The sequence below is a fragment of the Sceloporus occidentalis genome, unplaced genomic scaffold, assembly GCF_023333645.1.
Source record: "Sceloporus occidentalis isolate IW3139 unplaced genomic scaffold, rSceOcc1.0.p SCAF_6, whole genome shotgun sequence".
Lineage (NCBI taxonomy): Eukaryota > Metazoa > Chordata > Lepidosauria > Squamata > Phrynosomatidae > Sceloporus > Sceloporus occidentalis.
The window spans coordinates 71,803,770-71,831,709 of NW_028316986.1; the positions used below are offsets into that span (position 1 = coordinate 71,803,770).

General features: G+C 40.3%; 1 protein-coding gene across 4 annotated transcripts in view; it reads left to right on the plus strand.

Moving 5' to 3' along the window:
- The window catches only part of RPS6KA2 (ribosomal protein S6 kinase A2), a 264,581-nt gene that overhangs the window by 25,744 nt on the left and 210,897 nt on the right, over positions 1 to 27,940 (plus strand). The window contains exon 1 of one of the 4 annotated variants that reach the window (XM_089530035.1): positions 4,508 to 4,591. The exons of 2 other annotated variants lie outside the window; for them this stretch is intronic. In XM_089530035.1, coding sequence (XP_089386161.1) covers positions 4,544 to 4,591 — 48 coding nt within the window. In that variant the 5' untranslated portion in view covers positions 4,508 to 4,543. Of the gene's footprint in view, positions 1 to 4,507; positions 4,592 to 14,925; positions 14,999 to 27,940 lie in introns of those variants that run through there. One more of the 4 variants, XM_089530036.1, reaches the window with a different exon arrangement.

Consider the following 27,940-nt stretch of genomic DNA (forward strand, 5'->3'; position numbering starts at 1 on the left):
GGCCAGTGTGCAGTCACCCCCACTCCAGTCCAATGCCGGCGTTTAGCCCCACAGTCTGCCAGATAGCCTGGCCTAACTCATATAGGGCTTTGTAGGTCATAACCAGCACTTTGAATTGTACCTGGAAATAAACTTGTAGCCAGTGAACCTGTCCCAACAGGGGCATTGTGTGGTCTCTGTAACTTGCCCCAGTTAATAACCTGGCTGCAGCTCTTTGGACCAGCTGAAGTTTCTGAACTCTCTTAAAAGGCTGCCCCAAGTAGAGGAAGTTATAGTAGTCCAATTGGGATGCAACCAAGGCATGTGTCACCGAGACCATATCCAGCATTTCAAGGAATGGGTGTAGCTGGCACACAAATCTTAAATGGGCAAAAGCACTCCTGGTTACTGCAGAGACTTGGGCCTCCTGAGCCAGGAGAACTCCCAAGCTGCGAACCTTCAGGGGGCGGTTTACATAGGCGGTATCTCTATTCTCCGATCTGCCTTCCGACTGACCAGGAGCACCTTGGTCTTGTCTGGATTAAGTTTCAATTTTTTATCAACTCTTAATGTCCCAAACAACCAGATTATATGCTGTCATATCCACTCCAGTAAGAAAAGAGACCCTGGGTACATTTACACAGTAGAAATAATACAGTTTGACACCACGTCAAGTGCTATAGTGCTGTCCTATGGAATCCTGGGATTTGTAGTTTTACAAGTCTGTAGCCTTCTCTGCCAAAAAGTGCTGGTGCCTCACAAACCCAGGAATCCTATCATTCTGTAGGATGGAGCCATGGCAGTTAATGTTGTGTCAAACTGCATTATTTCTATAGTGTAGAGTAGATGCACCCCCTGTTGCACTGAGTGGCTTTTCCAAAGTCTCTACTGAGATGTGAAGTCTGGGAATTAAGTGAAGGGAGCTACCTGAAAGCAATGTGTCCAGCTTTTTGAGGCTGCCATCTTTAAAATGGAGAGAGTCTTCACATTCAGCTAGTATCTTCTAATTTCTGGTATTCCAGATCTTCACATGGAATGTGTCCTCGTATGATGTTCCATGTAGCCACATGAACTCAAATAGGGCTTGTGCACATTCTTATTATCGTATGAATATAGAACTGATTTCGGAATCAAGAGTTTTATCTTTATGGCCCTGAATTGCCCACTCAAGCTCACAGCACGCTTTCTAAGGTGTTAGGAAGCAAGCAAGCAGAGTTTGCGGGTTACCACCCTGACCCTCGCGGGTGCTCCTGTGCACCCCTCTGCCCCGGAAACCCCCCTGGAAGTCCGGGACTAGAAGTATCTTCTCAGTTCATCTACCCAAAATCTGTATGTGTATGTGTCTGAGTAGACTCTACATATAGCAGGCAGATATTTCAGTACAAATATACTTTTACATCAGATAATTATTTGAGATTAAATTGGTCTCAAAATGCTTAGTTGTTGTTTTTATTATTATTTTGTAGTCATTAAATAAAATCTAATTATTGGAATTGTGAAGGAGCTAATAATTATGCTGCAGTATTCTGGCCTGCATCCAAAGAAGTAGATTTTTATCCATGAAAGCTCATGTAAAAATAAAAACCAGTTAGTCTTAAAAGTGCTGCCACATTTCTTTTCATTTTTATTTCCTCCTTCCTTCCTTCCCCTCTTTTATGCATTTTGTTCACTTGACAGTAGAGGTCTCTCTTGTTCATCAAAAAGAGATTTCATGAGCATTTTATCATCTTAGATTTAAAGTTTTAGAGTCAGTGTGTGAGTTAATATGAGTGGCTAAACTTACTCCTTCATTTCTTCCAAGTCTCAGGAGAAATCAGGAAATCATGGGTATCAGACACACAACCTTATTGCATTATAGCATGCAACTGGGTTCCTCAGGCTACATCCACACTGCAGAAACAATCCAGTTTGATACCACTCTAACTGCCATGGCTCAGTACTATGGGAATTGTAGTTTGTAGTATGTTTTGACATCAGAGGTCTCTGACAGAGAAGGCTAAATAGCTCACAAAACTACAATTCTCAGAATCCCATAGAATTGAGCCATGGCAGTTAAATTGGTGTCAAACTGGATTATTTCTGATTGCAGATGCAGCCTAAATTCTGGGCCTGTTCTTCACTATGTAAAAGATTTTATGGATAAATTGAATGTCTGACCTTAGAAATTGAATCTTCTAGTCCATTTACATCTGTCTGACACTGATGTATAGCTTCTGTAAAATATATTGCTCTTGTTTCATGCACATCTGAACTTCCTTTTGGTGATCCAGAAAATGTGAAGTTTGGTTTGTAGCTAACATAGAACAGCTGGTCAACTTTGTGGCATTTGCTCTTTCCCTGTCTTTTTGTACACATACTCCTTGGTGTGCAAACAAATTGAGATGAAACCTTATGAAGTTTTTTGTGTGGAGCCAATACTAAATGAAACATCTTGTAAGCTTATTCACGTAGGAAAGCTTGCAGAAACTGTGATTCATCAAGCAAAACGCGGCTTAAAGTCAATAGCCTCTCTCATTATTGCTGCCAGGAAGCTGGCATTCAGCATCATACTGCTTCTGAACATGGAGATTGACTGAACTCTTGGTGGATCCATGAACCTGGCTTATAGGCTTCAGTCACTTATTAGACCACACATGGTGTTTTAATAGTTGTATTCTATTTTTGTGCTGGTCAATGACTGAAATAAATTGTTGTTGTTGTTGTTGTTGTTGTTGTTGACCACACATGGTGCAAGCCAACTCAATTAGCTTCATAGCTAAGCCTTGCATAGCTAAGCTATGTGAAATCCCTTCTACTTTATCTTTGCCCTTCTTACATTACCAAGATTCTTATTTGAGCCAGATTTGTAGTCCCATAAGTACACCTTAACTATAGACTTATACATGTTTACCTGACAGTAAGTCCCACTGACTACAGTGGTTCTCACATTGAAGTAAATATATGAACTAATGCATCCCAGTCAATGGCCAGCCCCCATCAGGGTCCAAAAGCCTCTTGGTGGGGAGGAGTAGCGCCGATCGAAGCCCAAAACCTTCTGGGCAGGGCAGAGTAGCCCCTGTCCATTCCCAAAAGCCTCCATGTGGGGCTGAAGAGCTTCTGGCCGGGCCAAAGCAGCATGTATGGGGGCATCACCCCCCCTTCTTGGGTGTCTCCCTCCTTCTGGTGTGTCACCCAGTGCAGCCCGCACCCACCCACCCCGCACCCTCCCAGTGATGCTACCGGATCTGAGCTATGAAACAGGGATGATCTTCCTGAAGGGAGATGGAATGATAACATAGGAGGGGAAGGGTGAAAACATGAAAGGGCCTTTGATCTGGATCACAGAGGAGTGATTGGGATTGGAAAGGGGGGCAGAGGACAGGAATATATTTGTGATGGTCCGAGGGAGAGCTTTTTCAGTTCTGACACTGAACTTGTGACAGGGAACTTTCTGTCTTGATACCCAGAATAAATCTCTAGTTTCTGCTACACTACGATGCTGTTTTGTTTATTGGCAACCGTGTCCTCTGATTTCAACAACTACTTCCATTTTAACATTATGTATATATTTAATAATAAACTTATAGACCTTCAAAGGAACTTGTCCCCTGTTTAAGAAATATTTCAGGGGGTTGTAATATGGTAAATAATAATTTTAATCATTTGTTATTTTTCAGTGCAGCTAAGTAGTACAAGAAATGGTATCTAGCTGTAATATTATTAAACTGTATCTTGAAATGAAATAATGAAGAGGCCTAGAGTTTCAAACAACAAAATTAGAATGAGACCATCCTCTTTGCTGCTTTTTACAAATGCCATATTTGTATACAGTTTGAATTTTGCCATAGATAGCTCAAAATCAGGCACTTATTTATAAACTATGGAATACTCTGTTAGAATGGTTCTGGCCCCAACCTTTTACTGTATTTTTCTTCATTTGTCTTTTTTTCTACCCCTCCCTTCCTTCTTTTGCTGTATTTGTAATCTTTATAATTTTCACTAATTCAAAGAAGCATCAATGACACATTATTTTATTGTGCATGACTGACTCATGGAATGCTCGCCATTAACAGGTGTGCTGTGGAAAACTGCGCGCAACAGGCAAAGCTTGGTGTCTTTTACAGCTTTGGATACTGAAATAGATTCTTCTGTTCCATGGGCTTTTAAGGAGAAACCAGGTGTTGAGAGAGGTAGCTCACCTCTTGCTGTTTTCCTCTTACGCATTCCTTTCTAACAGATAAGATAGAATGATTCATTTTATAACTTCTCAGTTTCTCTTGACACAGATGTGGCTAGGAGGCTTCTCAGTTACCTTCCCTTTTCTCTTTGCTGACAAACAGAACTACTAGGCACTATCCAAAGCCAAAGCTGAGATACTGTGTTTTATCTGAATTAAAGATTACATCCATCCTATCCTTTGCTTGTAATCTCCAGCTGTTTGAGGGACTGTTGTCTGTTATGACGTATGACGTTAAGCAGATACAGAGAGATAACCAGAGAAGATGAAAAGTGGAAGTCTCTGGAAGAAGGGTTTGTTTTGTTTCAAAAGGCAAACCACCAAGATCTTTTTAAATGCTGAGTAAAAATGATAAAGCTGCCTCATTGGAAATTTCAAAAATTTTTCCTCAAAAAGGTATGTTTCTCTGTATTTGTTATATATGTGTGTTTGCTGTCTTAATGCTCTAAAAGTTTTGACAGCTGCCTTGGTCTAATATAATCACATATACAGAAATTCATTACTTTTCACATTGGATATAATGCATTTTTGTATGAGTTACTCCTATTTTGCAGTTCTTTTTCATGGTATTGATGCCAACATTCAGACAAGGTCTGCACAATGTGACATTCTACAAACTGTATTTCTTGCTTGCAAACACTTTTGTTTCCTATTTTACTATGGATTGCAATAAAAAATAGTTTGTTTCTTGTGACTGTACTGTTCTTATAAAAAGATGCTCAGTTTAAACGAACACATGATTGAGGTTGGGTTGGATACAGACTTATTCACAGGTAGATAGACCCACTGAAATTAAATTAGCATTAAAATAGCTATGACTTATTTATGTCTCTGATTTCAGCAGCTATTTTAAATATGATTCAGTCTCAAGTCAAATCGCTAAGAAGAAAAAGTGCAAGGAAAAGATGGAAATAGTAAGGGAGATTACACACATTTTAGTGTTATATTAGGCCATATTTCTCTGTTATTAATGAACACACAGGAAGTAAGTGAGAGCTAAATTTGCAGTAATTATATCTATCCAGTTATGGTAGATAATTATGGGTAACTTAACATCCAGATTAAATTGTGCCTTATTAATAAGTGTATCAGGAAGTTTTGAACTGTTGCAATTACCCTCATAAAATGATTTAGATTTAATGTACAGAGAAAGCATGTACTATTATTGTTTAAAATGTTCGTGTCAATAGCATTCCCTGCTCTCTGCCAGTCTTTCTGTAACCAATTCTTTTAGATAATTTTTAATTCACTAACAGCCATGAGCAGGGGACAAGGGCTTTGCAAAAAACAGGAACGTTTGGAAACAGGTTAGGAGCAGTGCAGTGAATAAGTTTGAAGCCCTTGGCAATATCTTTCAAAATGACAGTTTGTATCCCACAGTTCATTTGCTTGTTGCTTCCACTTTTAGACCTCCTGATAACTAGAGTTTTCTGGACAGTGTGAAATGCATTAAGAATACACCATGCAAATACAGTTCAAAAAGGATGTTGAAAAACTGGAACGTGTCCAAAGGAGGGCAAGTAAAATGGTGAAAGGTCTAGAAACCATGTCCTATGAGGAATGACTTAAGGAGCTGGGGATGTTTAGCCTGGAGAAGAGAAGGTTAAGAGGTGATATGATAGCCCTGTTTAAATACTTGAAGGGATGCCATACTGAGGAGGGAGCTGACTTGTTTTCACTTGCTCCAGAGACTAGGACCCGGAGCAATGGATGCAAGCTACAAGAAAAGAGATTCCACCTCAACGTTAGGAAGAACTTCTTGACAGTAAGGGCTGTCCGACAGTGGAACAAACTCCTTTGGAGTGTAGTGGAGTCTCCTTCCTTGGAGGTCTTTAAACAGAGGCTAGATGGCCATCTGTCGGGGATGATTTGATTTGGATTTCCTGCATGGCAGGGGGTTGGACTAGATGGCCCTTGCGGTCTCTTCCAATTCTATGATTCTATGATTCTATGATTGTATGAAATAAATTACTGAAGTTGGTGCAAAATAAAACTGAGATAAATCTATCAACAAAGAATAAAAACATCAGGGAATATGAAACTGTAATTAAAATTAAGGCTTTCCCATACTGTGAGAAACTGCGGATCTTTCTTTCCTGCGTCCTTTCCAACAGCAAGAGTGTTTTTTCCCCACATTTCCTCTGGCACCCATTTAATTTGTGTGTTTTCCAGTATATTTCTTTCTCGCTTGCTCCCCCTTTTCTCCCTTCCTGGCTCTGTATTCACCATATTTCCCCATCCATGGCAGACATGCCCTCCCCTGCACAGTGGTGGGAATATGCAATGGACAGGTGCTTTTCTGTTTTACTGCCGCTTTTACTTTTTTTTATGCCAACATTATACTATTGTGGCATAATAGAAAACAAATGTACCAATGATATTTTGCAACCCCTATACAGAACTATCTCAAGAGCAGATGCAGTGTCACCTCAAATAGGCATTCCCTTGCACAATGCAATAGGTTTTGTTATTATGAAATAGCATCTGATTCTTCTTTTTTCCATTATGCCAGCATTATAACATTTTGGAATGACAGAAAACAAATGTTTCAGTTGTATTTTTGCAAGGCTGAGATTGCAATCCTGAAAAAAAATTCTTTATTAAAGGAGGAGCTTTCTGACTCAGACACTAGAAATGTCCCTAAGGAAAAGGGCTTAGTCTGGAAGAAAGGCAGCATGTCAATAAAATACATTACAGACACCTCCCATAAACCTCAAGCAGACAGGTAGGGGTTGACCTTTTACATAACAGAAGTCTCACTATTTTGAAATTGCATTAATGAATTAATGGTATTATTTTGCAGATGAAAAAAGTTGTCTATGGACTGAGAAAAATGCAGAATTCTGGCAAGATGGAGTTGTGCAAACTCACTCAACAGCTCCTGACAACAAATACAATGTGTGGCATTTACATTTTTAATGATAAGGTGTCTAATGAAGCCCACTCTTCTCTACACTCTTCTTACCAAATTAAAAGGGGGTGAGTAAGAAAACAGAGGAGAAAAGGGTACATAGAAAGCAGAGTGGAATGGGTGGCTGAGATGAAGAGAGGGAGGGAGAAGCCAGAAGAAAAAGAAAGGCCTTTTTCACTTAACTACCCCAAAGCCTAGCATTGTGTGACTAATACAAGAGTTATAAAGGAATTCACCAATGCTCATGCTACATAATATAATGCATTTTATACAATAATATGCAATAGAAATCAGTCCAGAAAGTAATCAGGCCAGGGGAGGTTACTGAAGAGAGTGCACTTCCTTCCAAAAGACTATAAACACTTTCCATTTATACAAGTTCCTGGAAGCAGGGACACAGCCAAGGCGGGGTCCGTGGTGTCTGGACCCACCTTCCATTAGAAAAATGAATGGTGCATGCTGCTGCATTGCTACGCCCAAGCCCCATTATAATGGTGGCACTTAGTCTGGACCCCCCCCCCCCCTTCCTAAAATCCTGGCTACATCCCTGCTGGAAGGAACACCTGACTTCTGCCTTAAAGGCTTTTCTGAAAGGGCCCAAATGATATTATATCATAATAGTAGATTGTAGAATAATGTACAATAGAAATCAGTCCAGAGCATTACCAATAGAGGAGAAGTTACTCATAGTGCATCCCCAGCCTGCAGAAACACTCCTCATCCTCTGCCCATACAGACCCATGGGGAACATTCTGAAAGGCCCTGGATGATTAAGGGCATCGGTTTACTGCTCAGCAACAAATCACTCCCTCCCACTCCATTCCCTCCCCACTTTTTCTTCTTCTCTTCCATTCTTTTCTTCTTCCCAAACTTAGCTGTTCTGTTTCATAAGCCCAAGTATTTGACCTCGGTTCCAGAATGTTATCTCTCCCCCTCTTCCCCTTCCTTCTGTCTTCTCAAAGAAATCATATAGACCAGCCTGTCTAACAAGAGGCCCTTGTGACACATTTACTCCAGTTGTAATACAATGGGCCCTTGGTATCTGCTAGGATTTGGTTCCAGGTCCCTCTATGAATACCACAATCTATGGATGCTCAAGTCCCATTAAATACAATGACATAGTAAAAAGGTGTCTCTTTCCAAAAAATGGCAAAATTAAGGGTTGCATTTTGGATGGCTGAATAGTTGGATAAAGTTTCTGGGAATATAGAGGGACAGCAATTTCTTCTGAAGCAGTAGACCTTCCTATTTTACTAAATGCGGCAGAGAAAGTGCCCCCCATGCTAACAAATTCTAATGATCTAATTTACTAAGGCATGCATGAATTTTACTACCTTTATCAATTTTTCACTGATCTTTTTTATAGGCTGAACTATCCATAGAACTCAAACTAGATATTTTATTGGGGTTTTTTTCTTATCACAATTCAGTAGAATAGTTTAGTATTATTCCTATTTAACAAGAAAATACAGTCAAGGATAGTAGTGCATGCTAAATGCTTTGAAGATAGAAGAACTTAGGTTTCTGAGATCCAAAGGCAACTATATTTATGTTGGCATTCTAGCAAAATGTAAGGCAGAGGATAAGAATGCATGCATCTTTCATTACACAGCTGATTTTTTTCTTGCTGTTATTTAAAAAAAAATCTGTCCCCATGTTCAGAACTGCTGTTTTAATTTCATCAATAACTATTTAGTTTCTGACAATACAATCTTTTATATGTGTACTTAGAAATAAGCCTTACTAAGCTAATGGGATTTAGGAGATTATCACACGAGGCTTTTAAATCAGAATTAAAGCTGGATAATAGTAACTTTGGCCATACTTATCACATGTATGTGACAATCATACCTATCTTGCTGCTGCTTTGCATTTCAAATGTTGGTAGAGCACGCCTTTTCATTGACAGGGAAACCCATTAATGGCACCTGATATTGCTGTTTTCCCATTACAGTCCCAGGTACACTAGGTCCCTTCTGTTGTATTTCTTATATGCCAGTAGTCGTGTGGCATCAATGGGTTAGAATCTCCCCCTTTGCCCCCTCCCTCTCACTATTCCTAAGCAGGCTATTTCCTTTTCCTTTTCTATTTCTTTTCCTTTTCTTTTTTAAAATTACATCACATTGCCATAATTGATCAATTGTGTTATAAATAAATAAATAAACCCTGAAAGGTTTGCTGGGTAGACCATAGGGCAGGAAAGTTGGGTATTGAGGTGGTATGGAAAAAATTATGTGGGACCATCAACCACTGAAGCGGTACTATCATGCTATAATGGAGAAGTGCAATGAATTTCCCATACTGATATGCTTCTGATTCCTGTATAGGACAGAAGCCTATTGCAAACCACAAGTCTAAAAGGATGCTGGTGCAGGGATGTCATGTGATTATTAGGCATGTGTATCCCTTCAAACTGTGCTTATATCTGATAGTCAAACGTTATATGTTAGTGCATATACAGCACAAATGTGGCCTTGGCATGAAGGCCAGATAATAGCAATTCTGGTAATAGAATGCTGGGGAAAGAATAATATGGAATAAAGGGGAGGGGAAGATCAACAACATGTGGTACATGCATGCATATGCACACCAATTTAGAACCAGGCCAGAATGTCACTATGGTGTCATTGATATCTGACCAAATAATTTCACATATATTGATTCTTGCCATTTATGGTGTTCAGGAACCATAAAGACTTTTTGATTATATGTGCATAAATAATCTAATTATTTGCCCTTGGACATGTCAATTTGTGTAGTCTCAGAATGCATGTTGCTTCTATTAGTGTAGCTCACTGCTAAAAAACTGTTTTGGACTGATAAAGTGAAGATGGAAGTAATGGGAGTGGGGAGGGGGGAGGAGGAGGAAGCATTCAATATAATTCAGAGCAGGAAAAGCAGCCAGATCATTGGCGATGCCTGGTGTCTCATAGCAACCTCTTCTCTTGTGGAAAGGTGTAGCTATGGGATACCACATAATCACATAGCAGGTTATATTCAAGCATGCATGCTGCCACCAAGATTATGTAGTATACCCAGCAACAACTAATGTGAAAGAAGTATAGTTGTCAGTGCAACAGCTTCAGAGATTTTTTAAATAAAGAAATGTTATTATGACACACAAAAAGAAAAAAACATATTCAATAAATTCATAAAAGTTTCTTCTTGAGCAAATCATATATTCATAAATACCTTAGTCATATAAATAACTGATTTTGTTTAATGCTAATCAAATTTATCATTAACATTATCATTTAAGTCTCTCTTTCTCTTGTTGAAAGAGGGATTCCTCTTTGTCTATATACTCCATTTTCTGCTGACTTCTTACTATTGTTGTTTTATCCATGTGCAAATGCTTTACTAAGCATTCCCTACTGTTCTTACCTAATATCACCCCATCATTCAGACTACAAATACCCTAACATTCACCTCAATATTCATTCTATCCTTACGTATTTATGAGGAGGCTTTAAATGCTAGAACAATAATCTAAGCATGCACAGAGACTGTGCATGGAGGTGCAGGACATTTTCAGAGCAGTGTCCTAAATCCAAATTACTATTAATAGATGCAAACAGTGTGCTACCAGTTTTGCTGGATTTTCTGCTTGCATTCATTAGTGGACTACCTTGCATTACTTGTATCTGTATCTGCTGTTTATATAGCCATCATGGGCCCCCACCTATAAGAGAACTCCAGCACATAAAATCATAGAATCATAAAGTTGGAAGAGACCACAAGAGCCATTCAGTCCAACACCCTGCCATGCAGGAACTCACAATCAAAGCATCCCCGACAGATAGCCATCCAGCCTCTGTTTAAAGACCTCCAAGGAAGGAGACTCCACCACTCTTCGAGGAAGTGTGTTCCACTGTCAAACAGCCCTTACTGTCAGGACATTCCTCCTAATGTTGAGGTGGAATCTCTTTTCCTGGAGTTTGCATCCATTGCTCCAAGTCCTAGTCTCTGGAGTAGCAGAAAATTTAGCTCCTTCCTCAATATGGCATCCCTTCAAGTATTTAAACATGGCTATCATATCACCTCTTAACCTTCTCTTCTCCAGGCTAAACATCCCCAGCTCCCTAAGGCATTCCTCATAGGGCATGCTTTCCAGACCCTTCACCATTTTAGTCACCCGCCTTTGGACACATTCTGGTTTCTCAATGTCCTTTTTGAATTGTGGTGCCCAGAACTAGGCACAATATTCCAGTTGGGGCCTGACCAAAGCAGAATAGAGTGGCACTGTTACCTCCCTTAATCTAGACACTATACTTCTATTGATGTAGCCTAAAATTGCATTGGCTTTTTTAGCTGCCGCATCGCACTGTTGACTCATGTTCAACTTGTGGTCTACTTGGACTTCTAGATCCTTTTCACATGTAGTCTCATTCAGCCAAGTGTCCCCCATCCTATATCTTTCTTTTGCTGCGGACATATCCCAAAAAGTCCTTTTTATTGTTCTTAACCTCTCTAGCATGCCTGAGTTCATTCTGCGCTTTAGCTTTTCTGGCTTTACCCCTACACATGCTAGCTAATTGATTGAATCCTGTGTGTGTGTGTGTGTGTGTGTGTGTGTGTGTGTGTGTGTGTTCTTGTGTATACATATAAATTTGTTAGAAAGAAAACAAAAAGGCTAAGGTTGCACAAATGAAAACTGCATTGGTTTCTGCTCTTTGAGATAACCCAGAGGTAGGTCTCTGCTGCTGCTGTAATATTCCTCTGTCAGTGACACTATGGATTATTGGCCAGTTTCTCATGTGTAGACATAGGGCCTCCAGTTTTGCATTGGAAGCAGGATAACCATAGTGTTATAAGGAAGGAGAGGCCTGAGACACTCCCGGCAAATACTTTGACTTGGGAGGTTGCAGTTGGTTCAAGCCCCACAATGGCCCTTAATTTCCCCAGCATATATCTTTTAATAAAAATAAATAAATAATAAAATAAAATAAATAAATAATAACAATAATAAAACTTTTATTTATATCCCGCTTTTCTGTGGCAAGACAATCAAAGCGGCTACAACATGTTAAAATCCAAATTTACAAATTTATGTCCCAAATTCCCCCCCCCTTAAAACAGGATTAAACAAATTACAATTAAAACATCTATTAAAAACACAATAAAATACAGCGAGGATAGAGCAGTAGGCTGATACATGATGTGGGGGGCAGTCATTCTGTGGCTGGGCACTTTTATTCAGGAAAGGCCTGCCGGAAGAGATCCGTCTTGACAGCTTTTTTAAAGCTGTCTAAGCTGGCAGTTTGATGGATCTCGTCTGGCAGACCATTCCATAGTTTGGGAGCAATTGCAGAGAAGGCCCTCTGGGAGGTAACAGATAGTCTGGTTTTTAAAGGCTGCAATAGATTCCTCCCAGAGGACCTGAGGGTGCGGGGTGGATTATATGGAAGCAGGCGATCCCTCAAATAGGCTGGACCCAAGCCATGTAGGGCTTTAAAGGTTATAACCAACACCTTGTACTGTGCCCGAAAACTAATAGGCAGCCAGTGAAGAGATTTTAAGATGGGTGTTATTCAGTCACTCCTAGTTTTTCCGGTGACCAGCCTGGCTGCCATATTTAGCACTAGTTGAAGTTTCCGGACTAGGCACAAGGGTAGCCCCATGTAGAGCGCATTACAGAAATCAATTCGTGAAGTTACCAGTGAATGTACAACAGTTTCTAGATCCTTTACTTCCAGGAAAGGGCGCAGCTGGCGTATCAGCCGAAGCTGATAACAGGCGCTCCTGATCGCCGCGTTCACCTGATTTCTCATGTGAAGCGACAGATCTAGGAGCACCCCCAGACTGCAAACACAGTCCTTTGTGGAGAGTGTGACCCCATCTAGGACTGGAGGTTGCAACCTTATACCTGGTTTGGGGGCCCCTACTGTAAGTACCTCCGTTTTGTCTGGATTCAGCCTGAGTTTTTCCTCATCCAGCCCATTACCGCTTCAAGACACTGATTGAGGGGGAAAATGCCATCTGTTGTCATAACTGCTGATCGGGGGACATGGAGAAATATATTTGGGTGTCATCAGCGTACTGATAACACCCTGCCCCATGTCTGCGAATGATTTCCCCCAGCGGCTTCATATAAATGTTGAATAGCATCGGGGACAGTATGGCGCCTTGAGGGACGCCACATTTAAGCTCCATTTTCGAGGAGCAACTGTCCCCGAGCATCACCCTCTGGAATCTACTCGAAAGGAAGGACCGGAACCACTGGAGTGCAGGGCCACCGAAAAACTTTTCTAGTTTTTGTACCAGTAACACAAAATATCAGTCTGCATTCACAGCTCAGTGGAACAACTGTTTGAAACCTCAGGCTGATGGTGTATTCTTAACATTGTTTGGAATCCTCAGACCAGTTTCTAAAATGAACTAATTATTTGAAGGCCATTTTTGTTTTGTTTTAACTGAAACTTGCTAATAGCATGAAAGGAGAATGAAAAGCCTAACAAGGAACACAGTAACTAAAATCAGTAGCATTATTGGGCGGGTGTGTGTGTGTGCAGGGGGTATGGACCACACCGGGTGACACCCCAGAGGGGAGGTGACACCCGGTGGGGTCCCCTTGACCCCACCCGCCTTACCATGGCTCAGTTTTCCTTGGGAGAACCAGACCACAGCATGGAGCTGGGCCGAGTGCATGCACGCTCCCCCACACCTCCTTGCCACAGCAAATAGGGGCATGCAAGTGCTTGGCCTGGCTTCTTTCCACAGCTTGGTTTTCCTCAGGAGAACTGGGCCACAGCAAGGAGCTGGGCTGGCCATGTGCACCCCCACCCCTCCTTGTCATGGCCCGGTTCTCCACTGAGAAAAACCGAGCAGCGGTAAGGAGGGGCAGGGCTGTGCCGTGGCAAGAAGCCAGACAAGGAGCATGTCTCCCTGCCCCTCCTTGCCACTGCTCAGTTTTCCTCAGGGGAGAACCATGCTGTGGCAAGGGGTGGGGTGTGTGCATGGCTGGCCCAGCTCCTTGCTGCAGCCCAGTTCTCCTGAAGAAAAACAAGCCATAGCAAGGAGGGGCACACACACATGAACGCTGGGCCTGGCCAAGCCTTTCCTCCCTTCTTGTGGAAGCCCTGCCCCTTCCAGATCTGATGTGCACTCCTTCTAAGTCTGAAGGGCCACCCCTTCCCTGTCCAGTAACCCTAACCCCCAGGACACCATAGTTCAGGACAACACTGACTAAAGTATCATCAAAAAGGACAGACAACACATTTTCATCTTTGGCCTAAAATACACTGTACATATAATCCAGTTTGAGAGTTTTTTAACTGCCCTGGTTCAGTGCTAGGGAGTTCTGGGAACTGTAGTTTTGTGAGATATTTAGTCTTCTCTGTCACAGAGCTCTGGTGCCACAATGACAGTTCCCAGGATTCCTTAGCACTGAGCCAGGGTGGCTAAAGCCATCTCAAACGGGACTATTTTTGCAGTGTGTTTTGGACCTATGTAAATAAAAAGGTGAAAGTGTATGAAAAATAAATTAAAATGCTGACTGTCAGTTTTCATTTACTTTTGTGTAGTACAATTGATACTGATACTTTTTGGATTTTATATATAAAAATACACATACAAGTATACACTTCTTCTGTATAGTAGTGAGCTAGGAAAGATGAATACCATTTTTCCACGTGAAAGAATAATATTTGATATTAGCTGAATATTGCATTGTGATAGCTTGTTGTGATAGCTGATATGACTATTGCCATCAGTGGAAGTTTTTGTCCTTGGAGAACATATGCTTGAGTCATCAATACAAGAGGAAGGAGGACTGAAGAGAGAGAGAGAGAGAGAGAGAGAGAGAGAAGATTTCAGTTCCTTTTCGCTTTGTGCATCTGTTAGATGTCTGTGAGCATTCACCACACCATATACGAATCATATACATGGGCAAGGTATTTCTGCAGCATTGAAAATGTTATATACTTTGGGTTTTTTTCCCAATTGCATGAATGCAGTCGAATGAAAAAAAATTGTTCTAATTTCTGCTCTAGTCTAGTATATGCTTCCTTTTGTACTTTTTTGGCTATTTGTCAGGGTCTGCTTGAATTCAGAGGTTTAGGAAGTTTTCTTGAAATGAATATAATTTATGAATTTTGTATGTGTGTAAGAAAGAGAAAGAGAGAGAGAATCAGAACTGGCATAGATAGTTCCATATGATTCTGATCCATGTTAGCAATACAAACATAGTTAATTCTTTTCAGATACCACATTATCAGTATGAGGTCAATGAGGAATGTCTTGAGTTTACATGATTGTATTTATGTTTGTGAGGTTCGCACACATTTTACCATTTAAAGATGTGGGGATGTATTGTTGTGTCTTAGCTGGTTCAAGAGAAGTTCTCTGCTTGTAACTGAACAAAATTCAAAAGTGCTTGGTTCTTTCTTTGCTTGTTTTATGACAAATTCAAGCATTAAAATTGTTCAAGCCTGTAAACCTGCATATGGTTTAATTTTTCTATTAAGGATAGAAAGAAGTAATCTATTCAACTGCCTGGGATGTTTACATGAGTGTTTGTTTTGGCTATGTGAATGCAGGAATGTGAGAGGGAAAGAAAGAAAGGGAGTGAGACTGTTCTTTGAGGAGAAGTGGAGGTAGTTTAGCAGTTGGTGGGCTCAGGGATATTTTTCCCATGCCAGTGGATACCACTGGGAGCCTTCAGAACTCTGTGAGTTCCATTGCCAATATAGTTTTAAAGTGGAGAAAAATAAAGATGTAAAACAAGGAAGTTATATCCTAGTCTTAGTATGCTTTGTGTTATGTTGCTAAACATACTGGAAACAAGGGGGCATAAACATTTTAATGAACTTAATGTATGTGCAGTGGAAAGCCTCTGCCAGCATTATTGTTTAGTTCCCTAATGCCAGCTTATACAGTTATAGAATCCATGAGATGTCCTCCAAAATAGGACAGGCAGGAATTCCATAACCTCTATGCTCCCTTGTAAGAATTTTGCATTCCTCTTTCATCTATGACTTTTTGACTGGTTACAAGACAAATGGACATTCAAGAGATTTTGTATTTCAATTTTTGCTTTGAATTGAAGCCTTTTCTAGAGTGTTCTTTCCAGTTTATCAGTATAACATTTAATTCCAGCCCACCTAACCTCAGCTGAAGTGAAGCTTTAAAAAATGAATGCTTTTTAAATTGTTATGTCGTCATCAAGTCTACAAGATAATGTTGTTCTATAGCTGGGGAAGCCACCACAAATGTTTACTGTCCTACTAATTTTCTTTCTTCCTGCCTATGTGGAATTAATAAAGAAATGGTAAATTTAAGACTATTGTCTTGATTGATTGTATAGATTAATACTATACAGTCAGCGCACCTTATCTATGGATTCTGCATCCACAGCTTGAAAATCCACCACCCCATTTTGCCCCAAAGGCAAACCCTGATTTTGTCATTTTACATAAAGAACACCGTTTACTACCCCATTGTATATTGAGCATTTTATGATTTTATGACTGCCAGAATAATAAAGATTATATATTTCATTTCCCATCACCAGCAGTACAAAGACAGGCTGCCATTTACACCCCCAAATGTGAGCACATTAAAAAAAAGCCCAAAGCTCTACACATTTTATAATTAGGCATGCAAAACCAATTAGAAATCACTGCATTTGTTTTAAAAATTGTGTCATTTGCTTATGAATATTTAGATTCATGTGGTCTTCTGTATAAGAGAGAGGGAGAGATTATTAGGATTCTAAACTTTTATGTACTTACTAGGGTCCCCCTGAATCCAAGAGTGGCATGCCCAATTCATGATGGTTGAGAATCAGACAATGCATTGTGTGTCTCTATGGATCAGAATTCATTTGTTTTTTGTTTGTTTTTTAAATTTTACTTCATGACCATTTCTTTATTTATAAATATTTTTGGGATAGAGAATAGTTATAAACTGAAGATTAGCTAGGGGTGTTGTTATGGCAACGATTAACCTAAGACCAGAGACTGAGGGTGCAAAAATATGGAAATATTTAGTGTCACATTAGATTATTCTGTATTCCTTTTTATGTACAACTTGTGAATCTGCTGCCAATGACTGAAATTTCAGTGGAAAATACATTTTAAAAAATAAAGAATTAACACATTTTTGTGGTTGTTCTAACTTTTTTGTTGAGTATGCAAAACCCAGTTGAAATTTGCACCAGAAGTGAAGATTATGTTACTTGTTGTTTATGTTTTTTTATGTATCTTAAGAATGAACAACAGCATGTTAAATTCAAGCAAGAAACATTTGAAAGAGAGGGACAGAACAAATGTTACCCTCATTCAGGTGTTCTGACCTTAGCAAAAGTCAGGCCTTTGATATAGCAGAGGAAGAGACAGTTGGAGGAGCTACAGTCAAAACCACAGAAACACTGAATACTTACCTGGACTTAAATTCAGCAACAGAGGCTGTTAGCTAGACACCTTGAGCCATTACCTGCTGGAAAAAAAATCCTTTGAGATGGATTCTCGCAAAGAACTGGGATATCACATTGCCCCAGTGTCTGCTTGCCACTGCAGGAAATGCTCAAGGCATAAGGTGGCTGCAAAGTGACATAGTCACTCTCTCCACTTTTTATTGAAAGGCAGGGAGGCTGACCTGAGTGTATATGAAAAACCCTTCCCCACCTATGCACACTCCATATGTGTGTATTAAAATTCCCATCATCCCCACCTAACAGGGTAATTGGCAATTTTGGTTGGTTATGTGTATTGAAGGGCACCAGGTTGGGGAATCATCGAGCTGTGAGGTTCCCCAAGGATCATTTACTACCAAAACATCATCTGTGAAAATTGGCCATGTGGTTCAGAAAAAGGCTGACACCAGATTGGAGGAGTATAACTACAGCTGCATACTCTGTGTAGCAAAGACTTCTCAAGCTTGCTGACATGGGGGACCAGCAATATTTTTCCCTGGCCCACCAGAGACCAGTTCTATATTTGTGCCCATTGCCTTCAGTTTTGCCTTATGGCCCAGCATCACTTTATGGATGGCCACTCTGAGTAGTACTCTCCAGGGCTGGCAGTTGTCTGCTTAGACTAGAGCTATCCAAGGTTCTGCAACTCCAGCTCAAGCTACTACACCACTAACTGGTGGGAAGAATTTATTAGAACACCCAAAGATCAGACTAACAACAACTTCCCACAGAGCGTATACAGCCATAGCCCCTAAATTATGGAACAACTTGCCGGAAGAGATCCGTCTTATTACTACCTTAGATGGTTTTAAGAAGGCAATAAAGATGGATCTCTTCCGGAGGGCCTACCTACCCGATCTTCTATGAAGAACCTAAGGCCCGTTCCACACGGGTGTAAAGTACGTCCCCAGAATGTACTAGGGTTAGGAAAGGGCATGCTTTACGCACACCCCTAACCCTAGTACGTCCTGGGGACATACAAAATGGTGGCGCCCGTTCTACATGGGCGCCGCCATCTTGACATAGTGGACGCTTAGCGTCCGCATGTCGCATGGCACTAATGACGTTGCGAGTGTGCCATTGGCGCCTTGTGGCGTCATTAGTGCGCCGCAACAAGAAGTGCCATTTTGGCGCTTCTTTTTTGCGGCACCAGGGAGTCTCACGGTTTGGCCGCTGGGGCTCCTGGGTGCCGCTAATGACGGCGGCAGCAGACCGCCGCTTTCAGGCGGTCTGTAACACGCCCATGAAAACCCTACTTTTGGCTGTAATACTGCATGTTAGATGATGTTTTTATTGTTCTGAACTGCATTTTTAAGTGATGATATTTTATTGTAATCTAGATGTTATTGTGGTTTTATGCTTGTCATTGTGGTTTTATGCTTGTAATCCCACTTCGAACCATTGGGAGAGGCGGGAAATAGAAACAAAATTTATTATTATTATTATTAACTTGGGGGTCATTCAGACTACACTTTCCCCAGATCAGAAATTGATTCTTTCATATTGTTCATATTGGCCCCGAATCTCCCACAAGTGAATCAGAGGCTTGCACAAGCATTTCGTGGCAAATGCCCCTTAGCGTGGGTCATTTGCAATTGGGGCAAAAGCCGTCTCTTTTTTAAAAAGCCGGGTTCTACTGAATATGAATTTGCCCTCGATCATGATCGAGGCAAGTTCAGGGGAGGGATTTAGGTTAGAGGGAGGGCAGTGGGCAGCGCATTCCCTCCCCTCATCGGGGCGAAGGAGAAAGAGGAGGAGGACGGAGCCAGAGGAAGGATGCAAAAAAGGGGAATCTGACAGGAGGCAAAAAGGGGGAATAGGGGTGACTGACAGGGTCAATTCAGGGCAGGTCAGAGGGCTAGAGCAAGCCAAGTTTCTGCTCTCCAGCCGAGACCTTTCCTTTTCCCTTTTCCCTTTTTATTTTTTATTTTTTAATTATTTTGGCAATCTATGTGCATGTTTTTTGTAATAGATATATAGATAGAACGTGAGCAGGAGGAAGGGTCAATTCAGGGCAGGTCAGAGGGCCAGAGCAAGCCAAGCCTCTGCTCTTCACTAGGGACCTTTTCCCTTTGATTTTGATTTTTAAAAATTATTTTTGGCAAAAAATGCACATTTTTTTGCTTCAGGTAGATATATATTAGATAGAACGTGGCTAGCTGCTTGTTCACCTTCCCTTTCATTTCCTCGCTTCCAGCAAAGGGGAAATGCTGCAAAGGGCACTTTGCAAAACTTTTTTACCTTTGCGAATGAATGTTACAATGCGAATGTTACAATGTTTCTCTTTCCAATTTGGCAAATTGGTAAATTGATACACACAGAATGCTTTTGCTACTGTCTCTAAGGAATTCAGGGGTAGCCTAGGAAAAGCAAAGAATGCATGGCATCACATTCGTTTCTGGCATTCCAAGGTGAGGAATTTATTATTATTATTATTATTATTATTATTATTATTATTATTATTGCATGTGTATCAGGCATTCTGGGGTGGCAAGGAGGGGGGATACAGGATGCAGAGTTGGCATTAGCTTGCATTTTGGGGTTGAAAATGGGGCCAAGGGCAGATCATAACCTGCACTGACCCAAATGCCCACAACACACACACAGGAGGTTTTTAAATTTAACAGAATCTGCACATTCTGGTGCCTGGTTCTTTAAAAAAAAAAAGGTGGGGGGAAGCACACTTCCGATGCCCCAATGAGTGCTGGAAACGTCACCTATGACGATCGCGGAACTAAATTTGATTGACAGCAGGCGCCTTCATTTTAAACCTGATTTCTCAAGAGGGCATTCGGGTTAAAATACCCCTGATTGGTAGTCAGCACTTGCTTCCGGAGGGATTCGGGGAGGGAGAAACGGAAGCTTCCCAGTTCCTTCTAGCGCAAAAGTGCCAGTGAGAATGGGGCCTAACTATGCCTGGATACTCCACTTTTCCTGCTCAAACCTTCTTTTGACCCTTACAATCCATTCATAGTTAAGATAAGACACGCATTTTGTTCCCAGTATGTGAAAAACTGTGACTTATTATGTTTTTTAGTTTTTTTTCTAAACCCAGAAAATTTAATAACTGGCAAGCACTTTATCACGACGATACTTGCTTGAAAGGTACAGTGGGAGATATTGGAATGAATTTTCCTGTAAAGAATATGTTTTATCAGAAAATGCTCTGCTTTGTTATCCCTTTGAGATACCTTCCTAATTTTTCCTCTGATAACCAAAATATATATTCAGGTCTCTGAAGGGGAAATATGTATACCAACCTATATTACATTTATATGAGATCAGTCTCTCATAACTTTAATTTGATCTTGTTTTATTTTTTCTGTCTGTCTTCACTTCTATTTTAAAGCCCACAAACTTGGCTAATTTTTAAATATATTTTAAGTTATAGCATTTTATATGAATATACTATCAGCCTCAGCAACAGTTAGTTTATGTTCTTTCAAGCAATATCTTTAACCACTGTCCTAAAATGGATTTTCAGATGGATGGCTCTTTCATAGACTGGGTTGAAGCACATTGTTTTCAAGTTTTTCATCACATAATTGTTTCTGTACAAGATAAATAGCGCACTTTTTCCTTTATTTGGTGCTCGTTTTGTTAATCTGGTCTTTGTTAAGGTTGTAATATATCTTTTATTCACATTGTGTGCCAGTGTGTTTTTTGCCTGAGTGAATGAGTACTTTGTTTATGTATGGTTGGATCCAGACTTGCCTCTACAGACTGTAGGTTTCTTTGTATTCATGGAACACAGGCTATGGGATGGTGATATTGTCAGTTCTTTCAGTCCCAATACTACTGTACACACTCTTCCTGGAGTCCCTAAAACCTTGAGACCAGAGATTGCATCATTGCCTTCTATTCCCACTTTCTTCAGCATGAGCAGAGCTCTGCTGAGTGCAAATTGGGCACGAATCCATATGGTATCCATTCATTCTATTTAAACCCACTGATTTTCATCCCCAAATGATCTTCTCCTAGAGTCTTGGTGATTGCCCATAGGAGTTATTTTGATTATTTGTATTCTCCTGATTGCAGGCTCTGCCTGTGGCTAACAAATAGGTTATGGTTTGTTAATGTGCACAAATTTTCTTAAACTGTTGTCATGTGTCTCCACTCAAGCCAGTTTTGTCTATCTTTTGCACATTGTAGTATCCCCTCCTGATAAGGGCATGTAAATAAGACATTCACTGAGATTCTATTAAGAAAGACATTTAGGCCTAAAGGCAATGCCTTTCTGTTGCCCAATTGATGAAACTTTCAGTGAAATTCAGAAATTACCACTGGAGCAGGTTATTAGGAGGTTGCTGGACATAGAGCAATTTTGCCTCCTCCCAGCCCCATTGATGGAAGTTCTTCTACCAGGGGAAACAGCATAATGGATTCCAATCTTCATGTGCACATTATCCTTTATTGCATATGCTTTTATTTTTTGCTGTACAGGTACTTCTGTCTTGCTCTAAAGGCAACATTTTCTTCCTAAACTGTAGTACTGGCTTGCTTTGGTAATTTCCTTTATTGTCTGGATAGTTTCTTTTGATGTCTGATGTGTATATGTGTGTGTGTGTGTGTGTGTGTGTGTGTGTGTGTACGTGCGTGCGTGTGTATATCTATATGGAGAGAAAGAGAGAGCACTTTTAAGTAGGAACAATAGAATTCTACTGCACCATTTGCCATTGTATCTAAATTCCTTTCACACCAATTTTCTTTCAGCACTTTACAGGAACATAAAGGACTTTTTCTCTCCCCCTGCTCCAGATTATTGTGAGCTAGAGCTTTTAGCTGGCTTCCCTGCATAGCAGACAATATTCTGTCAGGAAAATACCTCAGGATTATACCATAATGCACTGAATTAATAGGACATGGGTGATCTAAGTGAAAAAGACAAGAGTATTATGCTTCTTCTGTCCAAAGGTATTTGGTTGAAAATCAAATAATAAAGGTAAGTAATTTGAGGAGCTGGAGTTCCTTTTGAAACTTTTTTCAATTGCCAATCCATAAAAACTATAAAGTACTGGCATACACCTGCTCCTCTTCAGAATTGTTACTCATTTTGAAGATTTAATTTTTTAATGTTTTCTTTTAGAAAATTGATGCATAACGTTTTGCCTGTTTAACACAGGCACTAGAAACTGAAATAATAATTGTTTATTATTATTTAACCAATAGTTAACCAATAAGTTGATTACTAGTAATTGAATCTCGGCCTGCTCTTATTGTTTTAACAGTGTCTATTTATTAAGCTATTCACTTCATAATTACATTAACTTAGGGGCTCTACAGACTACCCCTAAAGGGCGGCAGGAGGCCGCCCCTTTCCTGGTCAGATCGGGACTGCACCAACCAACGCCGTGGCCTCAATCTGGCCTTTAGAGGGCGCAAAAAGGAGCCACAAAAAGGCAACATGGCTGTATGGCACCCCTTCAGCGCTGTGTCATCTGGACACAGTGCCAGAAATATGTCATGATGCCACACGCTGTCTGGAATGGCATGTGGCATCATGCCACCCTGGGGTATAGGATATGCATTGTCAGGACACTGCACCCTGACTCTTCCCACAGGCCGGCCTTTCAGGTTGGTCTGTATAGGGCCTACATCAGATTAGAAAATGATTTTTCCTATAAGGAAGTTATATTTTGCTCTTATAAATGAATCAAAGTTAGTTTTTAATGGTCTTTAAAATAGTGAATCCCAACCCCTGGTGTCACCCGGTGAGAGAAAGGGGGCTCTCAGGGGGTGGCAGCAGCTAAAAAGGTGCACTTGACCCTCTCCTCCGCCACCAGAGCAATGTTGAGAGGGGCCTCTTCTTCGCTGTAGCCTCTGCTACTGTGGCAAAGCCAGGAGGGGCACAGTGGGAGGAATGGGTGTTATCCCTCTTCTGGGGTGTCACCCAGTGCAGGTTATTCCCCCCCCCCCCGCACTTCCAAAGTGATGCCAGTGCTTTAAAATATACCACAGACGGAGAAAAAGGTTGTTCCTACTGTTGTTCAGGCATCACATTTGCTTGCTATCCTGATGCCCTGAAGTATTCAAGAAGTAGTATATTGGCAATAATTTTCTGACAAACAGGCAAGCAAAGAAAAAATATATATACAAAGCTGTGTGCTTTGCCTGAAGATTCGCTGGTATACAATGAAAATACAAGTATTGCCTATATGTACAAAGCTGAAAACTATAAATCCCAGCTAGTATATAAAAGATGTCCAACAGTGAGAGTGCATTTAGAAATGTTTGCATTTCTAAAGGACATATGGCAATGATAAAAGTGCAAAAGCCAATAACAAGAATAAAACCTAAAAACCAAACGCATTTCGACTAGCGTCTTCATCAGTGGTGAAAATTAGCTGTTGTGAACAGCATGGTGATCTGTCTATTAGCATGGACACATCCAGTTAAAGTAAGGAATGAGTTAGCCAATAGAAACTTAATGCTGGATGCTCCACTGATTTATGATGCTAGAAACTTGAGGTAATATGTTACAAGTAATGACATTAGCTGGCATTCATAACCAAGAGTTACAGATCTGTAAGTGCTCTGTATTCATTAACATTGTGCGGTCACAGTTACAGCACTATTGCCCTCCCAAACCTGCTTCACCAGGCAGCAGCCACACTGAGATGGAAATCTGTTCAGCTGGCAGTTGGGGTGTAGGAGGATGACATTTCCATCACCCCTTCCCACCAGAGACCTCAACTGTGACAATCAGAAGCAAGGTTCATCCAGCATGTAAAAGCTGGAAAGACTAATTTAAAGAAATAATTTTATTCCTTTAAACTCAAGTACTGTACTTAAAAACAAACAAAAAAACAAAAAACCCAAACAAACAAAAACAGTTGAGCAAATACCCAGTCACTCATACCTAACACATGATAGATTTAGCAATCTGATGAGCTTTTATACTAGTGGCTGCTAATGTCTGTATAATGCCAGTATAATGAAATCATGCTCCTTTGCAGAAAAGGATAAGCAAATCATGCAAGTTTAAACAAAAGAAGACACTGAAAATATACTCCTCTTGTGTCCCTGGGAACATGACTGAGACCCAGAACTGCTCACTCATGACACTCTGGTGATACATGAAAGGAACCTGTGATGCAGGCATAGTGGTATCAGGACAAACCCATAATATCATTCTTCTGGGTACATTGCAGAATCCAGCCTAGGAACCACAAGGGAGGTGACATTGCCCTTCTTGGGATAACCCACCATAATGTAGCCAGCAAAGGACTCCCAGCAGAAACAGACTTAAATCCTTGTCTATAACAAAAATCTTCTGGAATATATCTTAGCCCACTCCCATGCAGACAAAAGAACGGCTATAACATTAGAGTACAATTGAGTAGAAACAGAAGAGAGTACAAAGATATAGGTAAAATTAATAATTGAAATAGTAATTGTTACCAGAGGAACAAGGAGAACAGAAGGGGGAAAATCCAACAGTCTAGTTAGGAAGTACAAAAAAGCTCAAAGAAATTTAAATGGAATGTAACTGAGAGAGATGAGTTTAAATGTTTAAAGTAAGCCTGTATATGACATTTCTGTAAGACAACTTATATGAATATATTTATGATACCTTATAATAATATGATAATTTATAATAAATCTACTTAGATGAGAGTTGAGCAAGGTTATTATAGTGGATAACTCCCCTGCATCTTACATCTGTGATCCTGAAAATGCAGTGCCTTTGCAGTCCTGGTTTGATGACATGATAGACACAGAATTGTTTACTGCTTGTTAATCTGTCATGATGCTTATGTATTCATTGTTTACTTGTTGCATTATTTTAGAGATGTTTTAATTTTGTACGTTAATGTGTTAGATTGTATGCCGTGTGGCAGGTTTTTCATTATCTATTGTTATTTGATTTTATTTTGATTTCTACTATGTAAAGTGCTGCGCAAAATTTACAGCGCTCTATAAATAAATGTTAATAATAATAATAATAATAATAACTTCTATAATATGATCAATGAAGCTGATAATGTTAATTAATGTGTGGTTTTATTTATGTATTGAGTAGATTATTGTGTCAATAAAAATTAATTCTTAAAAATATGAAATCTTCTGGATGAACAAAGAAATATCTTTCTAACATGCTGACATATAGGGCCACATATTGAAGAAAACAATTGAACTATGATATAAGAATTCCCACTGAGCTTTCACTGCAGCTCCGTTCTCTACTGACACAGATCCCTGATACTGGAATATCTTCAGGATCCAGCAGCAGAAAGAGGACTTCATATCCTATTGTTGCTCAGACATAAAAACTAAGAAGATAATTTTTTTTTGTTTGCAATTTTTTTATTTTATTTTTTTGCTAAACAGACAAGGTTTTATATAGCCCTATCAGTACAACACAATCTTACATCTGGCTCCATTCCATTAAAGGGAGGATAAATTGCACTCCAATCCACAATAATAGGATGTTCTTTACATTTGTAAAGAAAATATATCCAATTTTTCTTATCTTCCATCATATTCCTTCTTCAAGTGTACTGTAATATTTTCCCACCATACCAGTCATTTAATTCTGTCTTTGCACCATAACAAAGCAATCTAGTACAACAATATATATGGAGTAAAGAAATTTCACCATTGTTAATCGAGTGTACGCTTTCACCCATTCCAGAACAGAAACGGAGATGGCAGTTGCTAAAAAAAGAAGACGAAATGAACACAATGGAACAACAAGAGCACCTTTTCCAGCATCTTTAGTAGTACTGCCAGTGCCCATCAATCATGGCCAGTGAGGCAAAATGCAATAGAGTTATGTTGCAGAGGAAAATACTGTAGAGATGCCTCCAAGTCAGCAGAACAGGGGAGAATGAGAAACCAGTCCAAACTGCCATGGAGCCATCATACCCAGCCCACCAACAACACACAATTTGCAGTATAATTACTCCATAACACCATCCAGTGTGTGAAGCACTATGGCAAAGATTTAAATACAGAAGTCATTTGTATTCCATGTTTTCCACAAAGCTTGGACTCATGGTGATGTACAATATGAAAATAAACACTGCTGACTTCCCTAGTTCTTTCAGTGTTGGGTAGGGATTTGCTGTGTGCCATGCACACAGTTCCCCTACAAATGGCACTACTTTTCTTCAGTGGAGTGACTGTGTTCTTCTGTGAGGCAAGAGGCTATTCTGCTAACAGGGTGTCCTATGTCAGGCAGGTATTTGCTGAAGAGCCATACTAAATGTGCCAAAAAGTTACTGGGCAGCAGTAGTGGTGGGCAGAGGGAGTTGACACTGGTGGAAAATACTCAGTGGCACATGCACAAGCTACTCCACCAGGAAAGGGGCAGAGGGGAATCGATCCCGCTCACCATTTTCCTGCTGGGGTGACTGCCTTGGGAAGGCAGCTATTCCCACCAGGAACGGGACATGGTTGGTGCACGCACCCTTCCCAGCTTCTCCCTCCTGGGTGTTTCCACCTTGAGAAAAGTCCGGAAGGAAGGGAGGGAGGAGAAATGCACATGCACATGGCCTTGGCCTTGTGAATAATCAAAACTGCAAGTGTCAAAGCTGCGAATGTGGAAGGCCTACAATACAGTTGGAAGAAAAGATGGAGAAGCTCTCTCTGCAAAAACAAGACCAAGAGCAGATTGTAGCACAGATCACAAAGTGTTACTATAAAAAAAATAAGAGTAAAGCTAAAGAAGAACACTAAATCAATCATCATATATGTAAAGATATTATAAAAATAGGTTTGCACTATTAATCTTACATTGATGACAAGCAGCCAGAAGGACTTTAGACTAAAGAGACATATATTGTCAGGGACATATATTGTATCTGCAGCCAAAAAGAAATAGAAGTCTCAGTGGATGATGGATGAAGCACTTAAGGACAGATGAGAAGCAAAAGTGACAGTAATAGGGTGAGAACCCTAACTGCCACTTTTCAGTGATTTGTGCACAGACACAAGGAAAACTGATGTCAATTCAGAGAAATAGAAGATGAATAAAAACAAAGAACAAGGGACCTCTTCCACAAGATCTGAGAAATCAAAGGGAAATTGAAACCAAGAGTGGGGAGTGCCCTACAGCCAACACATTACAAATACAGTGGGATCTCGTTATCCATGGACTTGCCATCCATGGATTTAAGCATCCACAGATGGCAAACCCATTATCCCCAATGGTGGCATGTGCACATGGCTGCATTGCCATTAGGGACAGTTCCCATTGTCTCCAGTGGTGGCATGTGCATGCAGCCCACACCACCATTAGGGACAGCTCCCATTGTTCTCATGGTGGTGCATCTACATTCACACACCACCATTGTCTAACAAATACGTATACAATTTATATTTTTTACATTTTACATACAGGGAAGACTTGAGTTTTAATTAGAGCAGCGAGTTTCAGTTTCTTGAGGTCCCACAGATTTTGGTATCCACAGGGGGT